General features: G+C 47.9%; 1 protein-coding gene across 2 annotated transcripts in view; it reads left to right on the top strand.

The window, feature by feature from the left end:
* The window catches only part of zgc:56622 (uncharacterized protein LOC326033 homolog), a 58983-nt gene that overhangs the window by 16912 nt on the left and 20430 nt on the right, over positions 1-21641 (top strand). The window contains exons 3-5 of one of the 2 annotated variants that reach the window (XM_055664939.1): positions 2952-3068; positions 12376-12450; positions 17331-17447. In XM_055664939.1, the coding sequence (XP_055520914.1) occupies positions 2952-3068; positions 12376-12450; positions 17331-17447 (309 nt within the window). Of the gene's footprint in view, positions 1-2951; positions 3069-12372; positions 12451-17330; positions 17448-21641 lie in introns of both variants that reach the window. The other variant, XM_055664938.1, reaches the window with a different exon arrangement.

Genomic DNA, 21641 nt, shown 5'->3' on the forward strand with positions numbered 1-21641 from the left:
CTCCAATCAAAAATCTCAACCCTAGGTCCAGTTCTGACCCTCTCCATAATTATATTGAAACTAATGGTATTGTGATCACTGGACCCGAAGTGCTCCCCAACGCATACCTCCGCCACCTGTCCAGTCTCATTTCCTAACAGGAGGTCCAGCACTGCCCCTCCTCTAGTAGGTACCTCTATGTATTGCTGCAAAAAACTATCCTGCACACATTTTACAAACTCCAAACCATCCAGCCCATTTACAGAATGTGTTTCCCTGTCTATGTGTGGAAAGTTGAAATCTCCCACAATCACTACCTTGTGCTTACTACTAATCTCTGCTATCTCCTTACATATTTGCTCTTCCAATTCTCGTTCCCCGTTTGGCGGTCTATAATACACCCCTATAAGTGTTGCTACACCTTTCCCACTTCTCAATTCCACCCAAATAGCCTCCCTAGATGAGCCCTCCAATCTATCCTGTCAAAGCACTGCTGTAATATCTTCCCTGACTAGCAATGCAACACCTCCACCTCTTGCCCCTCCAATTCTATCACACCTGAAGCAACGAAATCCTGGAATATTTAGTTTCAAATCACAGCCCTCCTGCAACCACGTTTCACTGATCGCCACAACATCATACTTCCAGGTGTCTATCCAGACTCTAAGCTCATCCACCTTTCTTACAATGCTCCTAGCATTAAAATATGCACATTTAAGAAAACCACCGTCTCTTATTCTCTGTTTATTTCCTTTTTTTTCTTTCTCCTCTTGTGTCCGAGTGCTTCCCATTTCTGCTTCCTGCTTCCCATTCTGCCTACTACCTTTCGCTATTTGAGTCCCTCGCCCCAACCATTCTAGTTTAAAGTCTCCCCAGCTGCCTTTGCAAATTTCCCCACTAGGATATTGGTCCCCCTCGGGTTCAAGTGCAGCCCATCCTTTCTGTACAGGTCCCACCTTCCCCAAAAGAAGTCCCAATGATCCAGGAACTTGAATCCATGCCCTCTGCACCAGTCTTTCAGCCACGCATTTATCCTCCACCTCGCTCCATTCCTACTCTCACTGTCGCGTGGCACAGGCAGTAATCCTGAGATTGTTACCTTTTTGGTCCTTTTTCTTAACTCTCCTCCCGACTCCCTAAATCCTCCCTTCAGGACCTCTTCCCTTTTTTTCCCTATGTCATTGGTGCCTATATGTACCACGACCTCAGGCTCCTCTCCCTCTGATTTAAGGATATCTTGGATGCGTTGAGACACGTCCGAGACCTTGGCACCAGGGAGGCAGACCACCATCCTGGTCTCCCGACTGCGTCCACAGAATCGCCTATCCGACCCCCTAACAATAGAGTCCCCAATTACTATTGCCCTCTTTTTTTCCCTACCTTTTGGAGCAACAGGGCCGGTCTCTGTGCTGGAGGCCCGTCCGCTGTCACTACCGCCGGGTAGGCTGTCACCCCCATCCGTACTCAAACAGGAGTACTTATTTGCGAGGTGTACCGACATTGGAGTACTCACTCGTTCCTGCCTCTGCCCCTTGCCCTTCCTTAACGTGACCCACATGTCTCTCTCCCGTGGTTTTGGAGTGACCACCTCCCTATAACTCCCCTCTATGACCTCCTCACTCTCCCTGATCAGACAGAGGTCATCTAGCTGCTGCTCCAGGATCCTAATACGGTCCCTTAGGAGCCCCATCTCGCTGCACCTGGTGCAGACGTGGACGTCTGGAGGGCCAGCCGACACCATGACCTCCCACATCTGACATCCAGAACAGTACACTGCTCTGACTGTCATTCTCCCGCCTTAACCTGGATCTGATACCAGTATAATACGATAGAAACTGCTGGGAGAAATCAGCAGGTATCTGACTCACAACAGCTGCTCCCTCGTGACCTTTAAACTGCACCTTTATTATATAAACAAAAAGCACTGCACCTTTAACCCACTGTACCTTTACTAAAGCACTGCACCTTTAGCCCACTGTACCCTTAGCTCACTGTACCTTTTCTAAAGCATTGTACCCTTCGCTCACTGTACCCTTGGCCCACTGCTAACCTGAGAAAGCACAAATGCTAACCTGAGGTTGCACCCAATCAGCTGCTTCCTCTAGTCTGCTTCCACCAATCAGCGGCTTCCACCAGAACCCTCACTATGGAGTGTGGAACGTTACGGATTTCGGTAAAAAAAGCCCTGACCCTCCTCCACTGCTCTCCAACGGTCCTGGGCCTCTGTGAAAACAAGCTCCGCGCCCGATTTATATACTCACCGCCCTGACCCTCCTCTACTGCTCACCAATGGTCCTGGGCCTCTGTCTCTCCTCTCTCCCTCTCCTCTCTCCCTCTCCTCTCCCTCTCCTCTCCCTCTCCTCTCTCCCTCTCCTCTCTCCCTCTCCTCTCTCCCTCTCCTCTCTCCCTCTCCTCTCTCTCCTCTCCTCTCTCTCTCTCCCCCCCCTCTCTCCTCTCCTCCCTCTCCCCCCCCTCTCTCCCCCTTCTCCCCTCTCCCCCTCTCTCCCCCCCCTCTCCTCCCCCCCCTCTCTCTCTCTCCCTCCCCCCCCCCTCCCTCCCCCCTCCCTCCCCCTCTCTCCCCTCCTCCCCCCCTCTCCCCCCTCCCTATCCCTCCCCCCCTCCCCCCCCTTCCCCCCCCCCCTCCTCCCCCCCCTCTTCCCCCCCCCCCTCTCTCCCTCTCCCCCCTCTCCCCCTCCTCCCCCTCTCCCCCCCCCCCCCTCCTCCATGCCTGCCTTTGATGGTTCTATTATCTCCCTCTGACTTCAAGAGCATATTCAAGACTCTAGTAAACCTGCTTCTTCTATCTTTGTTGCTCGCTTCAATCTATATGGCCTGACTTAATTATGGCGTTTTAGAATTATATATTTGAAACTGTTGTTTGTCTTAAACTTCAAGTAGTAAGTGAATCTTACTCACTGGGCATATTCCCAGATTCAAGTGATCTAACCTGTTGTTGTTGCTCCTATTTCTAGCTGTGGTGCACATTCCACGCCCCAGAGGATGTGAAACCAAGTGTGATGGAAACACTCCACAACTTACAGCTAACTTACCTAAATCTGTATCTTATCCACTTCCCTGTGGGATTCCAGGTAAGTCATAATTGTGGAGCAGAGGCAGGTCCTTGGGCCCACCATGTCCATGTAGATGGTGTTCACCACCATATTGTCAGGGAAGCAGCATTTCAGCTGTGAGGTGTCTGTCAGAATGGGTTGACAAATGAAACTGTAATTATGTTCTTTGGCCCATTACTTTGCATTAACTACTCATTCCACTTTAATCCTTTATTTTCCTTCCTGCATATTTGTTTTCTTTGGTATGGAGGAGGCTGAGGTGACCTGATAGACATATACAATATTATGAGGTGCCTGGATAGTGAGAAACAAAAACAGAAGACAGGACGAACTCCGTGAGTCAAAAGAAACGTAGAACATTAGGTGCTTGAGTAGGCCATTCGGCCCTTCAAGCCTGCACCGCCCACACCATTCAATATGATCATGGCTGATCATCTAAAATCAGTACCCCGTTCCTGCTTTTTCCCCATATCCCTTGATTTCATTATCCCTAAGAGCTCAATCTAACTCTCTCTTGAACACATCCAGTGAATTGGCCTCCACCGCCTTCTGTGGCAGAGAATTCCACAGATTCACACCACTCTGGGTGAAAACGTTTTTCCTCATCTCAATCCTAAATGGCCTACCTATTCTTAAGAAAGAAGTGCAGATGCTGGAAAAATCGAAGGTAGACAAAAATGCTGGAGAAACTCAGCAGGTGAGAGGCAGCATCTATGGAGCGAAGGAATAGGTGAGACCCTTCTCCAGACTCAAGTCTGGTGGGGGATTGAGGTGTAGAGTGACTGGACATCCATGGTGAAGATGAGGGAATGGGGGCTTACAAAACGGAAGTCATGGAGGAGACGAAGAGCGTGTGAGGTGTCTTGGACGTAGGTAGGGAGGGATTTGAAGAGGATGGAGTCGAGGTATGTGAAAATAAGTTCGGTTGGACCAGAAGAAGCAGAAACAATGGGTCTGCCAGGACAGTCAGGTTTGTGGATTTTGGGGAGAAGGTAAAATCGGGCCGTGCGGGGCTGGGGAACAATGAGGTTGGAGGCTTGGGAGGGCAGGGAGCCGGAGTTGATGAAGCCAGCGATGGTGCTAGAGATAGTGGCCCGTCTGTGGGGTCATGGTCCAAGGATAAGTAGGAGGAGGTGTCTGAGAGTTGGCGCCTGGCCTCAGCCTTGTAGAGATCAGCGCACTAGAATACCACGGCACCTCCCTTGTCGGCAGGTTTGATCACCCAGTCTGGGTTGTTGTGGAGTGAGTGGAGGGCTGTACGTTCGGGGGTGGGAGAGGTTAGAGTGAGACAGGGGAGTGGAGAAGTTGAGGCGGTTGATGTCCCGCTGGTAGTTTAAAATAAAAAGGTCTAAAGCAGGTACAGTAGATGGCCATGAGGGAGGGTCCAAGAGGAGGGGGTGCGTTGGAGACGGGAGAAGGGGTCATCACTAGGGGGTGAGGAAAAACGCTTGGATGCGGAGGCGACGGAGGAAGAGCTCCACATCATGGCGGACGCCCAACTCATTGAGGTGGGGACGGAGGGGAATAAAGTTAGTCCTCATACCCCTCTCATCCCTGACCATCCATCAGCCCCCAGACATCGCCTCAGCCTCCGTCCACTCACCTGCCTTCCTCCAGCACCAACCCCCATCCTTGCCATGTGTTCACCATCCCCCCCCCCCCTGACTTCTACCTCTCTGATACCGAACGGTCTGTCCTCAGCAGAGGCCTCACCTTTGTTCCCCTCCTCATTCCCTCATCTTCACCATGGATGTCCAGTCACTCTACACCTCCATCCCCTACCAGGAGGGTCTTAAATTTCTTCCTCGACCGCAGAACCAACTCATCCCCATCAACCGATATTCTCCTCCGCCTACCAGAGCTGGTCCTTACCCTCAACAGCTTTTCCTTTGACTCCTCCCATTTCCTCCAAATCCAAGGCGTAGCTATGGGCACACGCAACAGACTACTGACCGACATCTACAATACAATACAATAGAAATTTATTGTCATTTGAACCTCAAAAGAAGTTCAAACGAAATTTGGTTTCTGCAGTCATACAACAAGAAAAGAACCAAGACACACAAAGAACACAATTTACACAAACATCCATCACAGTGAATCTCCTTCTCACTGTGATGGAAGGTAAAGTCTTGTCTCTCCCCTGTGTTGCAATCTTCTCCCGATGTTAAAGTCCCCGCCGGGCAATGCAAGGCCCGCTCTGGGTCTTAATGTTGGCGCCCCCGGCGGGCGATGGCAAGTCCCGCGGCCGTTAAAGCCGCGCCAGGCGAAGCAAGGCCCCGCTCCGGGTCACCCTCAACCCCGCACTTCGGGCGGGAGAAGTTGCCGTTGCGGGAGCTTCTAAAAACGATCTCCCACCAGGGACCCGCGAGCTCCCGATGTCACCGCCCACCGGACCTGCGGCTGGAGCCTCCAAGCTCCGGGGTCGGGTCGTAGCCGCGCACCACCACAGCTCCCCACGCTCCGAAGCCGGCCAGCCCCACGATGGTAAGTCCGCAGGCTCCGCGACTGGAGCCCCCAGGTCATTCCGGTTGGAGGCCGCTCCACGGTGCTAGGCCCCAACGACAACGGAGAGCCGACAGAGAAAAGGTCAGGTCACCCGTACAGGGAAGAGATTTAAAAGTTTCCCCCACCCCCCACATATACACAGCTAAAAACAATATAAAAACCATTAATAAACTATACATCCAACGGGACAAACATTTTAAAAAAGACAGACGGACTGCAGAGGCCTTTGCTCAAACCCACTAACTCCCATGGCTATCTGGGCTACACTTCTTCCCACCCTGCTTCCTGTAAGGACTCCATCCCTCACTGCCAATTCCTCAGTCTGCGCAGCATCTACACCCAGGATGAGGTGTTGGAGATTTCATCATTCTTTAAGGAACGGGGCTTCCCCTCTTTAACTATATATGAGTGGTGGCTAAGTGGAATGAGCTTCCAGTGAAGGTGGTGGAGGCAGGTTCGTTTTTATCATTTAAAAATAAATTGGATAGTTATATGGACGGGAAATGAATGGAGTTATGGTCTGAGCGTAGGTATACAGGACTAGGGGAGAATACGTGTTCGGCACGGACTAGAAGGGTCGAGATGGCCTGTTTCCGTGCTGTAATTGTTATATGGTATATGAGGCTCTCACCAAGGTCTCCTCTATATTCCAGAACTCTGCTCTCACTCCCCGACCCCCCGCACTCATAACAAGGGCAGAGTCCCCCTTGTCCTCACCTTCCACCCCACCGGCCGTCACATACAACAGATAATCCTCCGACATTTTCGCCACATCCAACAGGATTCCACCACTGGTCACATCTTCCCATCTCCTCCCCTTTCCGCAGAGACCACTCCCTCCGGAACTCCCTGGTCAATTCGTCCCTTCCCACCCAAACCACACCCTCCCCGGTACTTTCCCTTGCAACCGCAGGAAATGCTACACTTGTTGCTTTTCCTCCCCCCCCCTCAACTCCATCCAAGGACCCAAGCAGTCTTTCCATGTGAGGCAGAGGTTCACCTGCACCTCCTCCAACCTCGCCTATTGCATCCGCTGCTCTAGGTGTCAACTGCTCTACATCGGTGAGACCAAGCGCAGACTTGCCGACCGCTTCGCACAACACCTCGGCACAGTCCGCATTAACCAACCCGATCTCCCGGTGACTCAGCACTTCAACTCCCCCTCCCATTCCGTATCCGACCTTTCTGTCCTGGGCCTCCTCCATGGCCAGAGTGAGTCCCACCACAAATTGGAGGTGCAGCACCTCATATTTCGCTTGGGTAGTTTACACCCCAGCAGTATGAATATTGACTTCTCCAATTTTAGGTAGTCCTTGCTTTCTCCCTCCTTTTGCTCCCCTTCCCAGCTCTCCCACAGCCCACTGTCTCCGCCTCTTCCTTTCTTCTTCCCCCCGCTACCCCCCACCCCCACATCAATCTGAAGAAGGGTCTCGACCCGAAATCACCTATTCCTTCACTCCATAGATGCTGCCTCACCCACTATGTTTCTCCAGCATTTTTGGCTACGTTCTATCCTTGATTTCCCTCGTTAGTCACAGTTGAGCCGCTTTCCCTGTTGCAAGATGGGGATGAACAATTTTTGGTGTTGTACACAGACCACCAAGCAGCAGTAGGGAGGTTGGGGTTAGCAACAAGCAGGAAATTAGGGATGTGTGCAGCAAAGGGACAGCAGTTATCATGGGTGACTTTAATCTACATATAGTTTAGGCCAACCAAATTGGTAGCAGCGCTGAGGAGAAGGATTTCCTGGATGTTGTTTTTAAACCAATATGTCGAAAAACCGACGAGAGGACAGGCCATCCTAGTCTGGGTATTGTGTAATGAGGAAAGGTTAGTTAGTGATCTTGTTGTGCAAAGCCCCTTGGGCAACAGTGAGCATAATATGGTGGAATTCTGCATTAGGATGGAAAGTGGCATGGTTAATTCAGAGACTAGGGTCAAGCACCATCTCTGGAGGCAAAAGGTGCAAGTTGGCATTGCAGCTTGAGACCTTGCAACAGGAATGAGAGCCTCCATGAGCTTGCTAGTATATAGCAGTAGGTAGCAGGTGAGGAGGCTGGTTGGTGGAGCCAGATTTGGAGGTAATGATGAAGCTAAACGGGGAGGGGATGGGAGGGAAGAACAAAGGGAGAAGGGATCTGAGCAGATAGGAGTGTGTGTGGAGGGGTAGGTAGGGGGAGGAGGGCAGCAGCGGGGTGGGGGGGAGATGGTGGGGGGAGAGCAGGTAGAGGGGTGGGGGAGAGGGAGGGGGGGAGAGCAGGCAGAGGGGTGGGGAGAGAGCAGCGGGGGGGGGGGGAGAGCAGGCAGAGGGTGGGGGAAAGGGCACAGAAAAATTCAATGTTCATACCATTGGTCCAGACTACTCGAGGGGAATACAAAATGTTCTTCCAATTTTATGTTCAGCTTACCTGTAGCAATAGAGAAGGCAGAGAGCAGACATGCTGATGTGGGAGTGGAGGCGGGAGTTAAAATACTATGCAACTGCAGAATGGCTGCCTGGTCTGGGCTTGGCTTCACCAGTGCAGAGGAGGACACATCAAGAGCAGAGGAGGTAGTGGGGGCCACATCATTGCTGTACACCAGCCTGGAAAAGATGCAGCTGAACCCCTGCCTCACTCCTCAGAGCTGTTTAGGTGCCTGGGTGGTGGTGAGGAGGTGTAGGGGCAGGTGTTATACCTGTAGTTTTGGTGGGAAGTGCTTAGGGGTGGGTGGAGCAGGGAACCAGAGTGGTCCATGTGGGCAACAGAAAGTGGGGTAGAGGAAAGGATATAATTGTAGGTGGAACTGTGTTGGAGTAGACAGAAATAGCAGAGGATTACGTATTGGGCGCGGCAGTGGGATGCAAGTTATGATCTAGAGAACCCTTGCTGTTGAGCGGGTCAGAATGTTGTAAATGGAGATAGAAAAATAGAAATTAGGTGCAGGAGTAGGCCATTCGGCCCTTCGAGCCTGCACCGCCATTCAATATGATCATGGCTGATCATCCAACTCCGTATCGCGTACCTGCCTTCTCTCCATGCCCTCTGATCCCCTTAGCCACAAGGGCCACATCTAACTCCCTCTTAAATATAGCCAATGAACTGGCCTCAACTACCCTCTGTGGCAGAGAGTTCCAGAGATTCAACACTCTCTGTGTGAAAAAAGTTTTTCTCATCTCGGTTTAAGAGGGAGTTAGATGTGGCCCTTGTGGCCAAGGGGATCAGAGGGTATGGAGAGAAGGCAGGTACGGGATACTGAGTTGGATGATCAGCCATGATCATATTAAATGGCGGTGCAGGCTCGAAGTTCCGAATGGCCTACTCCTGCACCTAATTTCTATGTTTCTATGTTTCTAAAGGATTTCCCCCTTATCCTTAAACTGTGACCCCTTGTCCTGGACTTCCCCAACATCGGGAACAATCTTCCTGCATCTAGCCTGTCCAACCCCTTAAGAATTTTGTAAGTTTCTATAAGATCCCCTCTCAATCTCCTAAATTCTAGAGAGTATAAACCAAGTCTATCCTGTCTTTCTTCAAAGAGATAATACGCATGAGGCCTCCATCAGCTGTGGCTAACTCGTGGTGAAGGGCAGAACGGGCCACTATACTTGTTCTTAATGTCACTGATAACTAGAGCCAGGATTTTGCCATAAATGCCATGTGCCTTTTCATGCTTTTTTTGATGATTTCAGGAAGATAATGCCTTTTTCACGATTGAGTGCCTAAATCAGCATTTTAACGTAACTTACAAGAAAATTTACACCACAGGGGCGAAACCCGGCAGTAATTGGGTGTGAAGTGGTGACTGGAGAGGGGTGCGTGGGGAAGGGTCGTCTTTGCAGACTGGAGTCATGCTTTAAGTAGGTGTGAAGTGGTAATTGGGGAGGAGTAGGAGGAGAGGGAAGGATCTAGTATTTTCAAACTGGAGTCAAGCTATGATTAGGTGTGAAGTGTTGGTTGGGGAGGGGTGTGAGATATCAGGGTTAAGTTCCTGCAGTAGAACTCGTTCAGGTTGTTGGTCAGCTGACGATTGCCCAAGGAGCAATTGCCCAAGGACGATTGCCCAAGAAGTTTTCCTCTTGTAGCTTGTGATTACCAAAGTTCCTATAGCAGAGCAAGATGGGTTACTCTCACGCAAAAGTGAAGTACGTTCATGGGTGGATTCATGGACGATTTTATGACCCATTTTAGCAACCTGCCTCCGCCATCTTGTTCCGCCATCTTGCTCCCGCCTTCTTGCTTCCGGCCAAACATTGGATCCGCAGCGGGGAGAAGGAGTGCGCGGCCCGGGGCAGCGGGGAGAAGGAGTGCGGGGCAGCGAGGAGAAGGAGTGTGCGGCCCGGGGCAGCGAGGAGAGTGTGGGGCCCGGGGCAGCGGGGAGAGGGAGTGTGGGGCCCGGGGCAGCGAGGAGAGGGAGTGTGGGGCCCGGGGCAGCGGGAAGAGGGAGTGTGGGGCCCGGGGCAGCGAGGAGAGGGAGTGTGGGGCCCGGGGCAGCGAGGAGAGGGAGTGTGGGGCCCGGGGCAGCGAGGAGAGGGAGTGTGGGGCCCGGGGCAGCGAGGAGAGGGAGTGTGGGGCCCGGGGCAGCGGGAAGAGGGAGTGTGTGTGTCCAGGGCAGCGGGGAGAGGGAGTGTGGGGCCCGGGGCAGCGGGGAGAGGGAGTGTGGGGCCCGGGGCAGCGAGGAGAGGGAGTGTGGGGCCCGGGGCAGCGGGGAGAGGGAGTGCGGGGCCCGGGGCAGCGAGGAGAGGGAGTGTGGGGCCCGGGGCAGCGAGGAGAGGGAGTGTGGGGGCCCGGGGCGGCGAGGAGAGGGAGTGCGGGGCAGCGGGGAGAGGGAGTGTGGGGGCCGGGGCGGCGAGGGGAGGGGCATAGGAGGGGGGGGGGGGGGGGGACATTGTAGTAAGGGGGCAGGCAAGAGAGTGCCGGGGGGGATAAGGCCTAGTGTGTGTGAAGTTGCAGGGAGGTTTACAATGTTTCTTATTTACAATGTTTCTTATTTAATGTCCCTTGTCTAATCTGAAATAAAGTTCGTTATTGGATTAGAAGAAATATAATTGTGTGTGTTATAAACATTTATATAATTTTCATGTATGTGTGTTTATAAACATTTTATTCTTTAACAAAAATCAACAGAATTATGACCTAACAGAATTATGAATCTAACCCTATATCACGCACAAAAAGTCCCCCCCTGTCAATCACCCTGCGAGTCGGGTCGGTTCCGGTTACTACAAAATCAACTCAAACACTGCTTGTGAGCCATTTAAAAAGAAATGATTTAAAAAACATTAAAAAAGACAATTACCAGAATCAAATTTTGTTCTTGACAAGAAGTTTGAACTGACAGATTTATGAATCTAACCCACACAAACTGTTGCCCCGCAACATTGATTACAGTGCGAGTCGGGTCGGGTTAGGTAGGCTCAGGTAGCTAAAATGGGCGTGGAAAAATGCCCATGATCCCCTCCATAGCGTACTACACGTCAGTCCATTGCATTTAGCAGGAGTAGCCTATCTTGCTTCGCTATAGGATCTTTGGTGATTACTTGCAAGCCCTTCCACACTGAAGAAGAGTCATTTGTTGAGAACTTGCTCCTCAACATCTCAGAGTATCTTTCCTTGGCAGCTCTGATTCCTCTTCTCTGCTTATACTTGGCCTGCCTGTAGAGGTCTGCATCCCCGCTCCTGTAGGATCTACCCCTGCAAGCGTCAAAATGCCTAAAGTCTAGCCAATGCCTTGTAAAAAACTGAACGATTTGGTGAGAGTGTACGGGAGTGATATATTTTAGACAGACAACTGTGTGCTGTTTTGCAAAGCATGTGAGAAAGCAGTGATTCATGAGAAGAAAAATTTTGTCTCCCAGCATGTACAGACAGCTAAACACAAGTCGGCAGCAGAGAAACTGAAGGTAGGCAAGCTTATCTCCTCACAACATTTACCGCTGGCTCCAGTCGCAAATCTGAGTTTTCGAGTGATCTGGGCAAAGCATGATGCTGGAATTCCACTGTGGAAATTGGAAAACAAATCTCTCAGAGATTTTTTAGAGAAATACACAGAGGAACATATACCGAGCGAGTCATCATTATGGAACAATTATGTTGACAGATACTTCAACATTGTTGTGCGGAAAATTAGAGACAAAGTTGCACGCAACAAAATATGGATCTCAATAGACGAGACAATCGATGCTGTGGGGAGATATGTTGCCAATGTGGTCATCGGTATACTGGAGGCAGGTCAACCATCAAAGGAGTATTTCTTGACATCGGAATTATTGGAGAAGTCAAAGAGCACAACTATTGCTCAGTTGTTTACATCTTCACTTGCTGTACTTTGTACTTAAAGTTTCTGGCGATGTAGGTAAAGATATACAAGGAAAATGTGAGAGGGTGATTTTAGCTAACAGAGATCTTGAAGAAATAAAACATAGCTAAAGTTCTCAAAGGTAGTTGTAATGCACAAGATATCAACATGAATGTAGAGTTTGTAGCTTGTTTCAGGTATGTACCAGTTACCTTAGCTGGGATAGAAACAAGTTTTTCACAACTGTAGCATATTCTGTCTGAAGACGGCATAGTTTAACACCAGATCATTTGATAAAAATGCTAGTAGTTATGTGCAACCAGGCATCTTTGGTAATTTAATGGAGTATACCTTTATATTATCATTTTTACCCATATTTTGGTGGAAATAATTACCTTTTTATGCCTTTTTTTTTTTTTTCCAATAAATGCCTTTGTTGTGCCTTTTTTGTAATTTTATGATGCCTTTTTGCCTGCCTATTTCAGAGATTTTTAGCGCCTAAACATCCTGGCTCTATTGATAACTTTCTCTTGAACAGAAGGTCCCTGGTGAGCTGTTGCCAAGACACGAGGGCAAAGTCCTGGTGAGCGAGATTGACTATGTGGACACCTGGAAAGTGAGTATCTTAGTGTCAGAGGTGAATACTTTTACACAGGTCAGGTTCTCAGTCAGGGACTGAAGCCTGGCTGCTCATAGAATTATGTAACCATATAACGATATAACAATTACAGCACGGAAACAGGCCATTTCGGCCCTACAAGTCCGTGCCGAACAACTTTCTTTCCCTTAGTCCCACCTGCCTGCACTCATACCACAACCCTCCATTCTCTTCTCATCCATATGCCTATCCAATTTATTTTTAAATGATACCAATGAACATGCCGCCACCACTTCCACTGGAAGCTCATTCCACACCGCTGCCACTCTCTGAGTAAAGAAGTCCCCCCTCATGTTACCCTTAAACATCTGTCCCTTAATTCTGAAGTCATGTCCTCTCGTTTGAATCTTCCCTATTCTCAAAGGGAAAAGCTTGTACATATCAACTCTGTCTATCCCTCTCATCATTTTAAAGACCTCTATCAAGTCCCCCCTTAACCTTCTGCGCTCCAGAGAATAAAGACCTAACTTATTCAACCTATCTCTTAGTTGTTGAAACCCAGGCAACAGAGGTAAATCTCCTCTGTACTCTCTCTATTTTGTTGACATCCTTCCTATAATTGGGCGACCAATTTTAGTAACTTAGTTGTTGAAACCCAGGCAACAGAGGTAAATCTCCTCTGTACTCTCTCTATTTTGTTGACATCCTTCCTATAATTGGGCGACCAAAATTGTACACCATACTCCAGATTTGGTCTCACAAATTGCCTTGTACAAATTTAACATTACATTCCAGCTTCTATACTCAATGCTCTGATTTATAAAGGCTAGCATACCAAAAGCTTTCTTTACCACCCTATCTATATGAGATTCCACCTTCAAGGAACTATGCACGGTTATTCCCAGATCCCTCTCTTCAACCGTATTCTTCAATTCCCTACCATTTACCATGTACGTCCTATTTTGATTTGTCCTGCCAAGGTGTAGCACCTCACGTTTATCAGCATTAATCAGCATGTAATAAGAATAAAAGTTGAAAATAATCAAATGATCAGGCAACTTGACTGCAGTGATAGACTGAAAATGTCAGATGAACTGGAGATAGCAATGATGTTAAAAAGAACATGAACTTGCAATGAAAGTCACAGAGCATGAAAACAGGCCCTTGACCAAGTTGCCCATCAAAGCAGTTCAATTTTTATCCAAGGTACACAAAAATGCTGGAGAAACTCGCTCCATAGATGCTGCTGCACCCGCTTAGTTTCTCCAGCATTTTTGTGTACCTTCGATTTTCCAGCATCTGCAGTTCCTTCTTGATCAATTTTTATCCATTTGGCCCATGTACCTATAAACCTTTCCTATCCTTGTACCTATCCAAATGTCTTTTAAATGTTTTATTGATACCTGCCTCAACTGCTTCACTGGTAGCTCAATAATGTTTGATTTCCCAAAGATGTGAAGAGACCGTGGCTCCAAGCACAGATTGTCCCTTCAGTCCCTAATAGATTGCACTCTTTCCCCAATTACCCATGTGCTGTTAATATATTTCTAAACTACTGGGGATTTACATTAATCCTGCCTCCATGCTTTGCCATCCATTTCTATATTAAATACCTGCTGTCACATTCAGATTTCTAAATTACTTTTAAATATAGTTATTGTACCTTCCCCAACTACTTCCTCTGGCAGATATATGGATCTAATCAAGGATTAGCTGCACCCTGGCTACTCCCACCTCCACTCTCTCCCATCTGGCAAGAGGTCTAGAATTGTGAAAACGCACACCTCCAGATTTGGGGACAATGTTTTTTCCCTAGCTGTTGTCAGGCAACTGAACCATCCTACCAACAACTAGAGAGCAGTCATGAGCTACTATCTACCTCATTGGAGACCCGCAGACTATCTTTGATCGAACTTTATTGGACTTTATCTTGCACAAAATGTTATTCCCTTTATCATGTATCTGTACGCCATGGATGGTTTCATTGTAATCATGTATTGTCTTTCCGCTGATATATTAGCAGATTATGTGTAGGCAGATAAGGTTTGTCGTAACATCATGTTCAGCACAGGCATTATGTGCTGAAGGGGCTGGGCTGTTCTTGTGCGGCATGTTTGATGTTCTTGTGCTTTGTTTGATGTTCTATTCACCACTAATTTCTCATGCACAAAGCCATGGTGCCTATCCGTAATTAGATATATACTATCACGCACAATCCTGCCCAGCTGCTTTCCTACCACTGCTGTTAGTCACACAGGCCCATTGTTGTGGCTTGTCCTTGCAGCCTTTTTAAAACGAGGGCATTAGCGATCTTCAATCCTTTGGAGCCTCAGCCACATCTAAAGGTGGTGTAAATATCTTTACCCAGCGTCCCTCAATGTCTTTGGATACACTTGATCAGGCCCCGGAGATTTATCCACCTTCATTAATATGCCTTCATTAATATCCACCTTCATTAATATGCCTCCTCTTTCGTAATGTAGTTATGTTTTAATACATAACCATATAACCATATAACAATTACAGCACGGAAACAGGCCATCTCGGCCCTACAAGTCCATGCCGAACAAATTTTTTTCCCCTTAGTCCCACCTGCCTGCACTCGTACCATAACCCTCCATTCCCTTCTCATCCATATGCCTATACAATTTATTTTTAAATGATACCAATGAACCTGCCTCCATCACTTCCACTGGGAGCTCATTCCACACCGCCACCACTCTCTGCGTAAAGAAGTTCCCCCTCATATTATCCCTAAACTTCTGTCCCTTAATTCTGAAGTCATGTCCCCTTGTTTGGATCTTCCCTATTCTCAAAGGGAAAAGCTTGTCCACATCAACTCTGTCTATCCCTCTCATCATTTTAAAGACCTCTATCAGGTCCCCCCTTAACCTTCTGCGCTCCAGAGAATAAAGACCTAACTTATTCAACCTATCTCTGTAACTTAGTTGTTGAAACCCAGGCAACATTCTAGTAAATCTCCTCTGTACTCTCTCTATTTTGTTGACATCCTTCCTATAATTTGGCGACCAAAATTGTACCCCATACTCCAGATTTGGTCTCACCAATGCCTTGTACAATTTTAACATTACATCCCAGCTTCTATACTCAATGCTCCGATTTATAAAGGCTAGCATACCAAAAGCTTTCTTTACCACCCTATCTATATGAGATTCCACCTTCAAGGAACTATGCACGGTTATACCCAGATCCCTCTGTTCAACTGTATTCTTCAATTCCCTACCATTTACCATGTACGTCCTACATCGCTATTAATTTTCCCTAATTCCTTAGCCTCATGACTTTCTCTACAGTGAATGCAGGTGGGAAGAATTCATTTAATTCCTTGCCCACCTCCTGTGATCACATTTATCCTAAATTTTACCTAGTCTCTCCCAAGTTACCCGTTTGATCTTCATATACAGTACGTAGAATACCTTAGGATCTTCCTTTACCATATCCTATTGGCAGAAAAGATTAAAGACAAACCAAAGAACACTGTACGTATATTCAGAGTATCGATGGAGAGAATAAGGCTCCAAAGTGAACATCTATCCATGGAGTTGCTGGGCAGTCCTCAGTGAATATTTCTCCTGTCTTTACCATGAAGACAGATGTGAAGACTAGGGAACTCGGATAAGATAATGGGGGATAGTCCACATTGCCGTAGAGGTGGTGCTGGACTGAAAATGTATGAAGGTAGATAAATCTCCAGGGCTTGGGCAGGTACAACCAAGATAATTGGACAAAGGAGATAACTTGCAGGGAGTTGGAGAAACAAGAGGCAGCATATGTTGGAACCTTGAGCAAATACACACTGGCGAAAGAAATTCGCAGGCCTGGCATCATCGCAGGCCTGGCATCATCGCAGGCCTGGCATCATCGCAGGCCTGGCATCATCGCAGGCCTGGCATCATCGCAGGCCTGGCATCATCGCAGGCCTGGCATCATCGCAGGCCTGGCATCATCGCAGGCCTGGCATCTTCGCAGGCCTGGCATCATCGCAGGCCTGGCATCATCGCAGGCCTGGCATCATCGCAGGCCTGGCATCATCGCAGGCCTGGCATCTTCGCAGGCCTGGCATCATCGCAGGCCTGGCATCATCGCAGGCCTGGCATCTTCGCAGGCCTGGCATCATCGCAGGCCTGGCATCATCGCAGGCCTGGCATCATCGCAGGCCTGGCATCATCGCAGGCCTGGCATCTTCGCAGGCCTGGCATCATCGCAGGCCTGGCATCTTCGCAGGCCTGGCATCTTCGCAGGCCTGGCATCATCGCAGGCCTGGCATCATCGCAGGCCTGGCATCATCGCAGGCCTGGCATCATCGCAGGCCTGGCATCATCGCAGGCCTGGCATCTTCGCAGGCCTGGCATCTTCGCAGGCCTGGCATCATCGCAGGCCTGGCATCATTTGTGGAGGAATATGGCCAGACAATGTTTCTTGTTCAGACACAAAGTTTTACTTGTACCTCCTACAATCTTTTCAATGACATCCTTTGTTCTCGATGTGGCCTCCTCTCCATTGATGAGAGTAAGCACCAGTTTCACTGAACACATGCTGTTAGCCAGGGTTTGCTGGAGCACTTGGTTGCTAACCCAATTTAAATCCCACACTGATCTGCCTGTCCTTGGCCTCCTGCACTGTCAGTGAAACTGGAAGACCTCTCCCAACAAAGACCTCCAAAACAGTGACAAATTCTTCTCCCAATCACATACTGTTTTTTTTAAGAATGAAAATTGTGCCGAGCCCACCTGTAGGTTTCAGTAGCTACTTACTATGTTGGTTGTATTAACTGACCAATCCCTGTTCTATTACAATCAGCATCCATTCACTGTTGCTTGATAATTCTATGTATTTGCTTCAGTCCGTCATGAAATGTTTTATTTTTTGCTGAGCAGGCGATGGAAGCCTTGGTGGATGAGGGGTTCGTGAAGTCTATCGGCGTTTCAAACTTTAACATTTCTCAGCTGCAGAGACTCCTATCAAAAGCCCGGATATTTCCTGCTGTCAATCAGGTATTGATCACTCCCATCACCCTGTGAGTTAATGCACAGACCCAATAGTGATCACCAAGTCCATGTCTGTGTTGTCTCTCTGCCTTGTGCGCAGATGGACATAACTATGCCAACACTGCCGTAAATATAGTGGACTGGAAGCTGCCCGTACCGTTCATTAAGCACTGCTCGCAATTTCCATCCTCTAACTTATTTTTGTTTTTTAATTAGTCATTTTTATGAAATGATCATTACAGCAAGGCCAGAATGTATTTTCCCATGAAAAAGATGGGTGGTTCTATCTTTGCAGTGAGTGTAGTGAAGCTACTGTTAATGAACTGATGGAGCAGGAGTTCCTGGTGATGGTGGAAACATTTCTAGAATTGCAATACATTTTGGACCGTTGCACTCATGGAGTTTGAGTAAACCAATTATCCATTTTTTGGTCTAGAGCAGTACAGATTGCAGTTCTAGACATCTAGGTGTAATTTTAATGATATGAACACTTCAGCTCCAAGCAACTTTACAGATTGACCTCATGCTTCCCTATTTCATCTATCAATCAATTTAAACGTATATTTCCTAATTAATACAATTTCCTCCAAGATAAATCGGGTAATTCTTCAACCCTGTAACGACCTTTAATTTTATGAGTCTCCTTGTTCCAAATGAAACAATTCCAGCCGAGAATGTGTCATGGTGTCATAGAGTGATACAATGTGGAAACAGGCCCTTCGGCCCAACTTGCCCAACTTGCTCACGTTGCCCACATTAGGCAACATGTCCCAGCTACACTAGTCCCACTACTTCTTAAATGTTGGGACAGTCCCTGCCTCAAGTACCTGCTCTGGCAGCTTGTTCCATACACCAACCACACTTTGTGTGGAAAAGTTACTCCTCAGATTCTTATTAAATCTTTTCTCCTTCACCTTAAACCTATGTCCTCTGGTCCTCGATTCACCTACTCTGGGCAAGAGACACTGCATCTACCCGATCTACAGTATTCCTCTCATTATTTTATACACCTCTATAAGATCACTCCTCATCCTCCCGTGCTCCAAGGAATAGAGTCCCAGCCTACTCAACCTCTGCCTATAGCCCAGACCCTCTAGTCTTGGCAACAACCTCGAAAAACTTCTCTGTGCCCTTTCCAGCTTGACAACATCTTTCTTATAACACTGTGCCCAGAACTGAACACATTACTCTAAATGTGGACCCACTAATGTCTTATACAACTGCAACATGACCTCCCAACTTCTATACTCAAAATTCTGACTGATGAAAGGGAATATGCCAAAAGCCTTTTTGTCCACCCGATGTACCTGCGACTCGACCTTCAAGGAACCATGCACCTGCACTCCTAGATCCCGCTGCTCTACAACACTCCCCAGAGGCCTACCATTCACTGTGTAGGTCCTGCCCATGTTAGACTTCCCAAAATCCAACACCTCACATTTTTTCGGCATTAAATTCCATCAACCATTCCTCAGACCACCAATTGATCAAGACCCTGCTGTAATCTTTCACAACCATCTTCACTATCTGCAAAACCACCCACTTTTGTATCATCAGCAAACTTGCTAATCTTGCCCTGTATGTTCTCATCCAAATCATTGCTATAGATGACAAACAGTAACTGGAGTGTGCGTAGTACGGAAATAGACCCTTAAGCCCAACTCATCCATGAGGTCTGAGGTAACCCAAATAAGCTGCTCCCATTGGACCCTAATTGGCAAAACCCATAACCAAGGGATCTTGGGGTCCAAGTCTATAACTTCCTGAAAGTGGTAACAAAGTGTCAATTAAAATATTTCCACCCTGAGAAAATTGTTCTGATTGTCTACCCTATCTATACCACACATCAGTGTCAAAGACTTACGGCAGGGGTCGGCAACCTTGTTCTGCATAGGGGCCAGGACGTATGTCTATGAGTGGACGGCGGGCCACATCTATCATTGTATGTGATAGAGCTTGGCTGCTCCCTCATTGTGGTCTCAGCACATGTGTCCTTGTGTCACCGCACCTGGGAGCCTCGGGCCCGGAAGGTACTAAAGATGATGGAAGTCTGCGGGCTGGATAATTACGGAAATATAAATACGCCTGCAAGCCGGATGATTTTGGGTCACGGGCCGCGTTCAGTAGGTTGCCGTCCCCCGACTTAAGGGCATAGCCTTAAGGTGAGAGGGGTGAAATTTAAAGGCATTGTGCAAGTTCATTTTTTTCTTACCCAGAGTGGCTGGAATGAGCTGCCAGGAGTAAATGAGGATGCAGATACAACAGTGGCATTGAAGAGGCTTTTAGATAGGCCTATGGATATGCAGCAAATGCTGGAATATCGATCATGTGCAGGCAAATTAGTTATAGAAACATAGAAAATAGGTGCAGGAGGAGGCCATTCAGCCCTTCGATAACCCGTGCCTGCCTTCACCCCATATCCCTTGATTCCACTAGCCCCTAGAGATCTATCTAACTCTCTCTAAAATCCATCCAGTGATTTGGCCTCCACTGCCCTCTGTGGCAGGGAATTCCATAAATTCACAACTCTCTGGGAGAAAAAGTTTTTTCTCACCTCAGTATTAAATGACCTCCCCTTTATTCTAAGACTGTGGCCCCTGGTTCTGGACTCGCCCAACATAGGGAACATTTTTCCTGCATCTAGCTTGTCCAGTCCATTTATAATTTTCTATGTTTCTATAAGATCCCCCTCATCCTTCTAAACTCCAGTGAATACAAGCCTAGTCTTTTCAATCTTTCCTCATATGACAGTCCCACCATCTCGGGGATCAATCTTCGGAACCTACGCTGCATTGCCTCAATCACAAGGATGTCCTTCCTCAAATTAGGAGACCAAAACTATACACAATACTCCATATGTGGTCTCACCAGAGCCCTATATAACACAGAAGAACCTCTTTACTCCTATACTGAAATCCTCTTGTTATGAAGACCAACATTCCATTAGGTTTCTTCACTACCTGCTGTACCTGCACACCAACGTTCAGTGATCGGTGTACAAGGACACCCAGGTCTCGCTGTACCTCCCCCTATCTAACCTAACCCCATTGAGATAATAATCTGCCCCCTTGTTTTTGCCACCAAAGTGGATAACCTCACATTTATCTAAATTATACTGCATCTGCCACGCATCTGCCCACTCACTCAACCTGCCCAGGTCACCCAGCAACCTCCTAACATCCTCTTCACAGTTCACACTGCCACACAGCTTTGTGTCATCCGCAAACTTGCTAGTGTTGCTCCTAATTCCCTCTTCCAAATCATTAATATATATGGTAAACAGTTGCGGCCCCAACACTGAGCCTTGCGGCACTCCACTCGCCACTGCCTGACATTCTGAAAAGGACCCGTTCACTCCTACTCTTTGCTTCCGATCTGCCAACCAATTTTCTATCCATGTCAACACCCTACCCCCAATACCATGTGTTCTGATTTTACTCGCCAGTCTCCCGTGCGGGACCTTATCAAAGGCTTTCTGAAAGTCTAGATACACTACATCCACTGGCACCCCTTCATCCATTTTACTTGTCACATCCTAAAAAATTCCAGAAGATTAGTCAAGCATGATTTCCCTTTCATAAATCCATGCTGACTTGGACTAATCCTTTTACTGCTATCCAAATGCCCCATTATTACCTCTTTAATAATTGACTCCAGCATCTTTCCCACCACCGAAGTCAGGCTAACTGGTCTGTAATTCCCCGTTTTCTCTCTCGCTCCTTTCTTGAAAAGTGGGATAACATTAGCTATCCTCCAATCCACAGGAACTGATCCTGAATCTATTGAACATTGGAAAATAATCACCAATGCGTCCACTATTTCTAGAGCCACCTCCCTGAGGACCCTGAGATGCAGTCCATCAGGCCCAGGGGATTTATCATCCTTCAGTCCCATTAGCCTACCCAATACTATTTAACCATATAACAATTACAGCACGGAAACAGGCCATCTCGACCCTTCTAGTCCGTGCCGAACACATAATCTCCCCTATTCCCATATACCTGCGCTCAGACCATAACCCTCCATTCCCTTCCCATCCATATAACTATCCAATTTATTTTTAAATGATAAAAACGAGCCTGCCTCCACCACCTTCACTGGAAGCTCATTCCACACAGCCACCACTCTCTGAGTAAAGAAGTTCCCCCTCATGTTACCCCTAAACTTCAGTCCCTTAATTCTCAAGTCATGTCCCCTTGT

This window comes from Leucoraja erinacea, chromosome 50 (assembly GCF_028641065.1).
Source record: "Leucoraja erinacea ecotype New England chromosome 50, Leri_hhj_1, whole genome shotgun sequence".
Lineage (NCBI taxonomy): Eukaryota > Metazoa > Chordata > Chondrichthyes > Rajiformes > Rajidae > Leucoraja > Leucoraja erinaceus.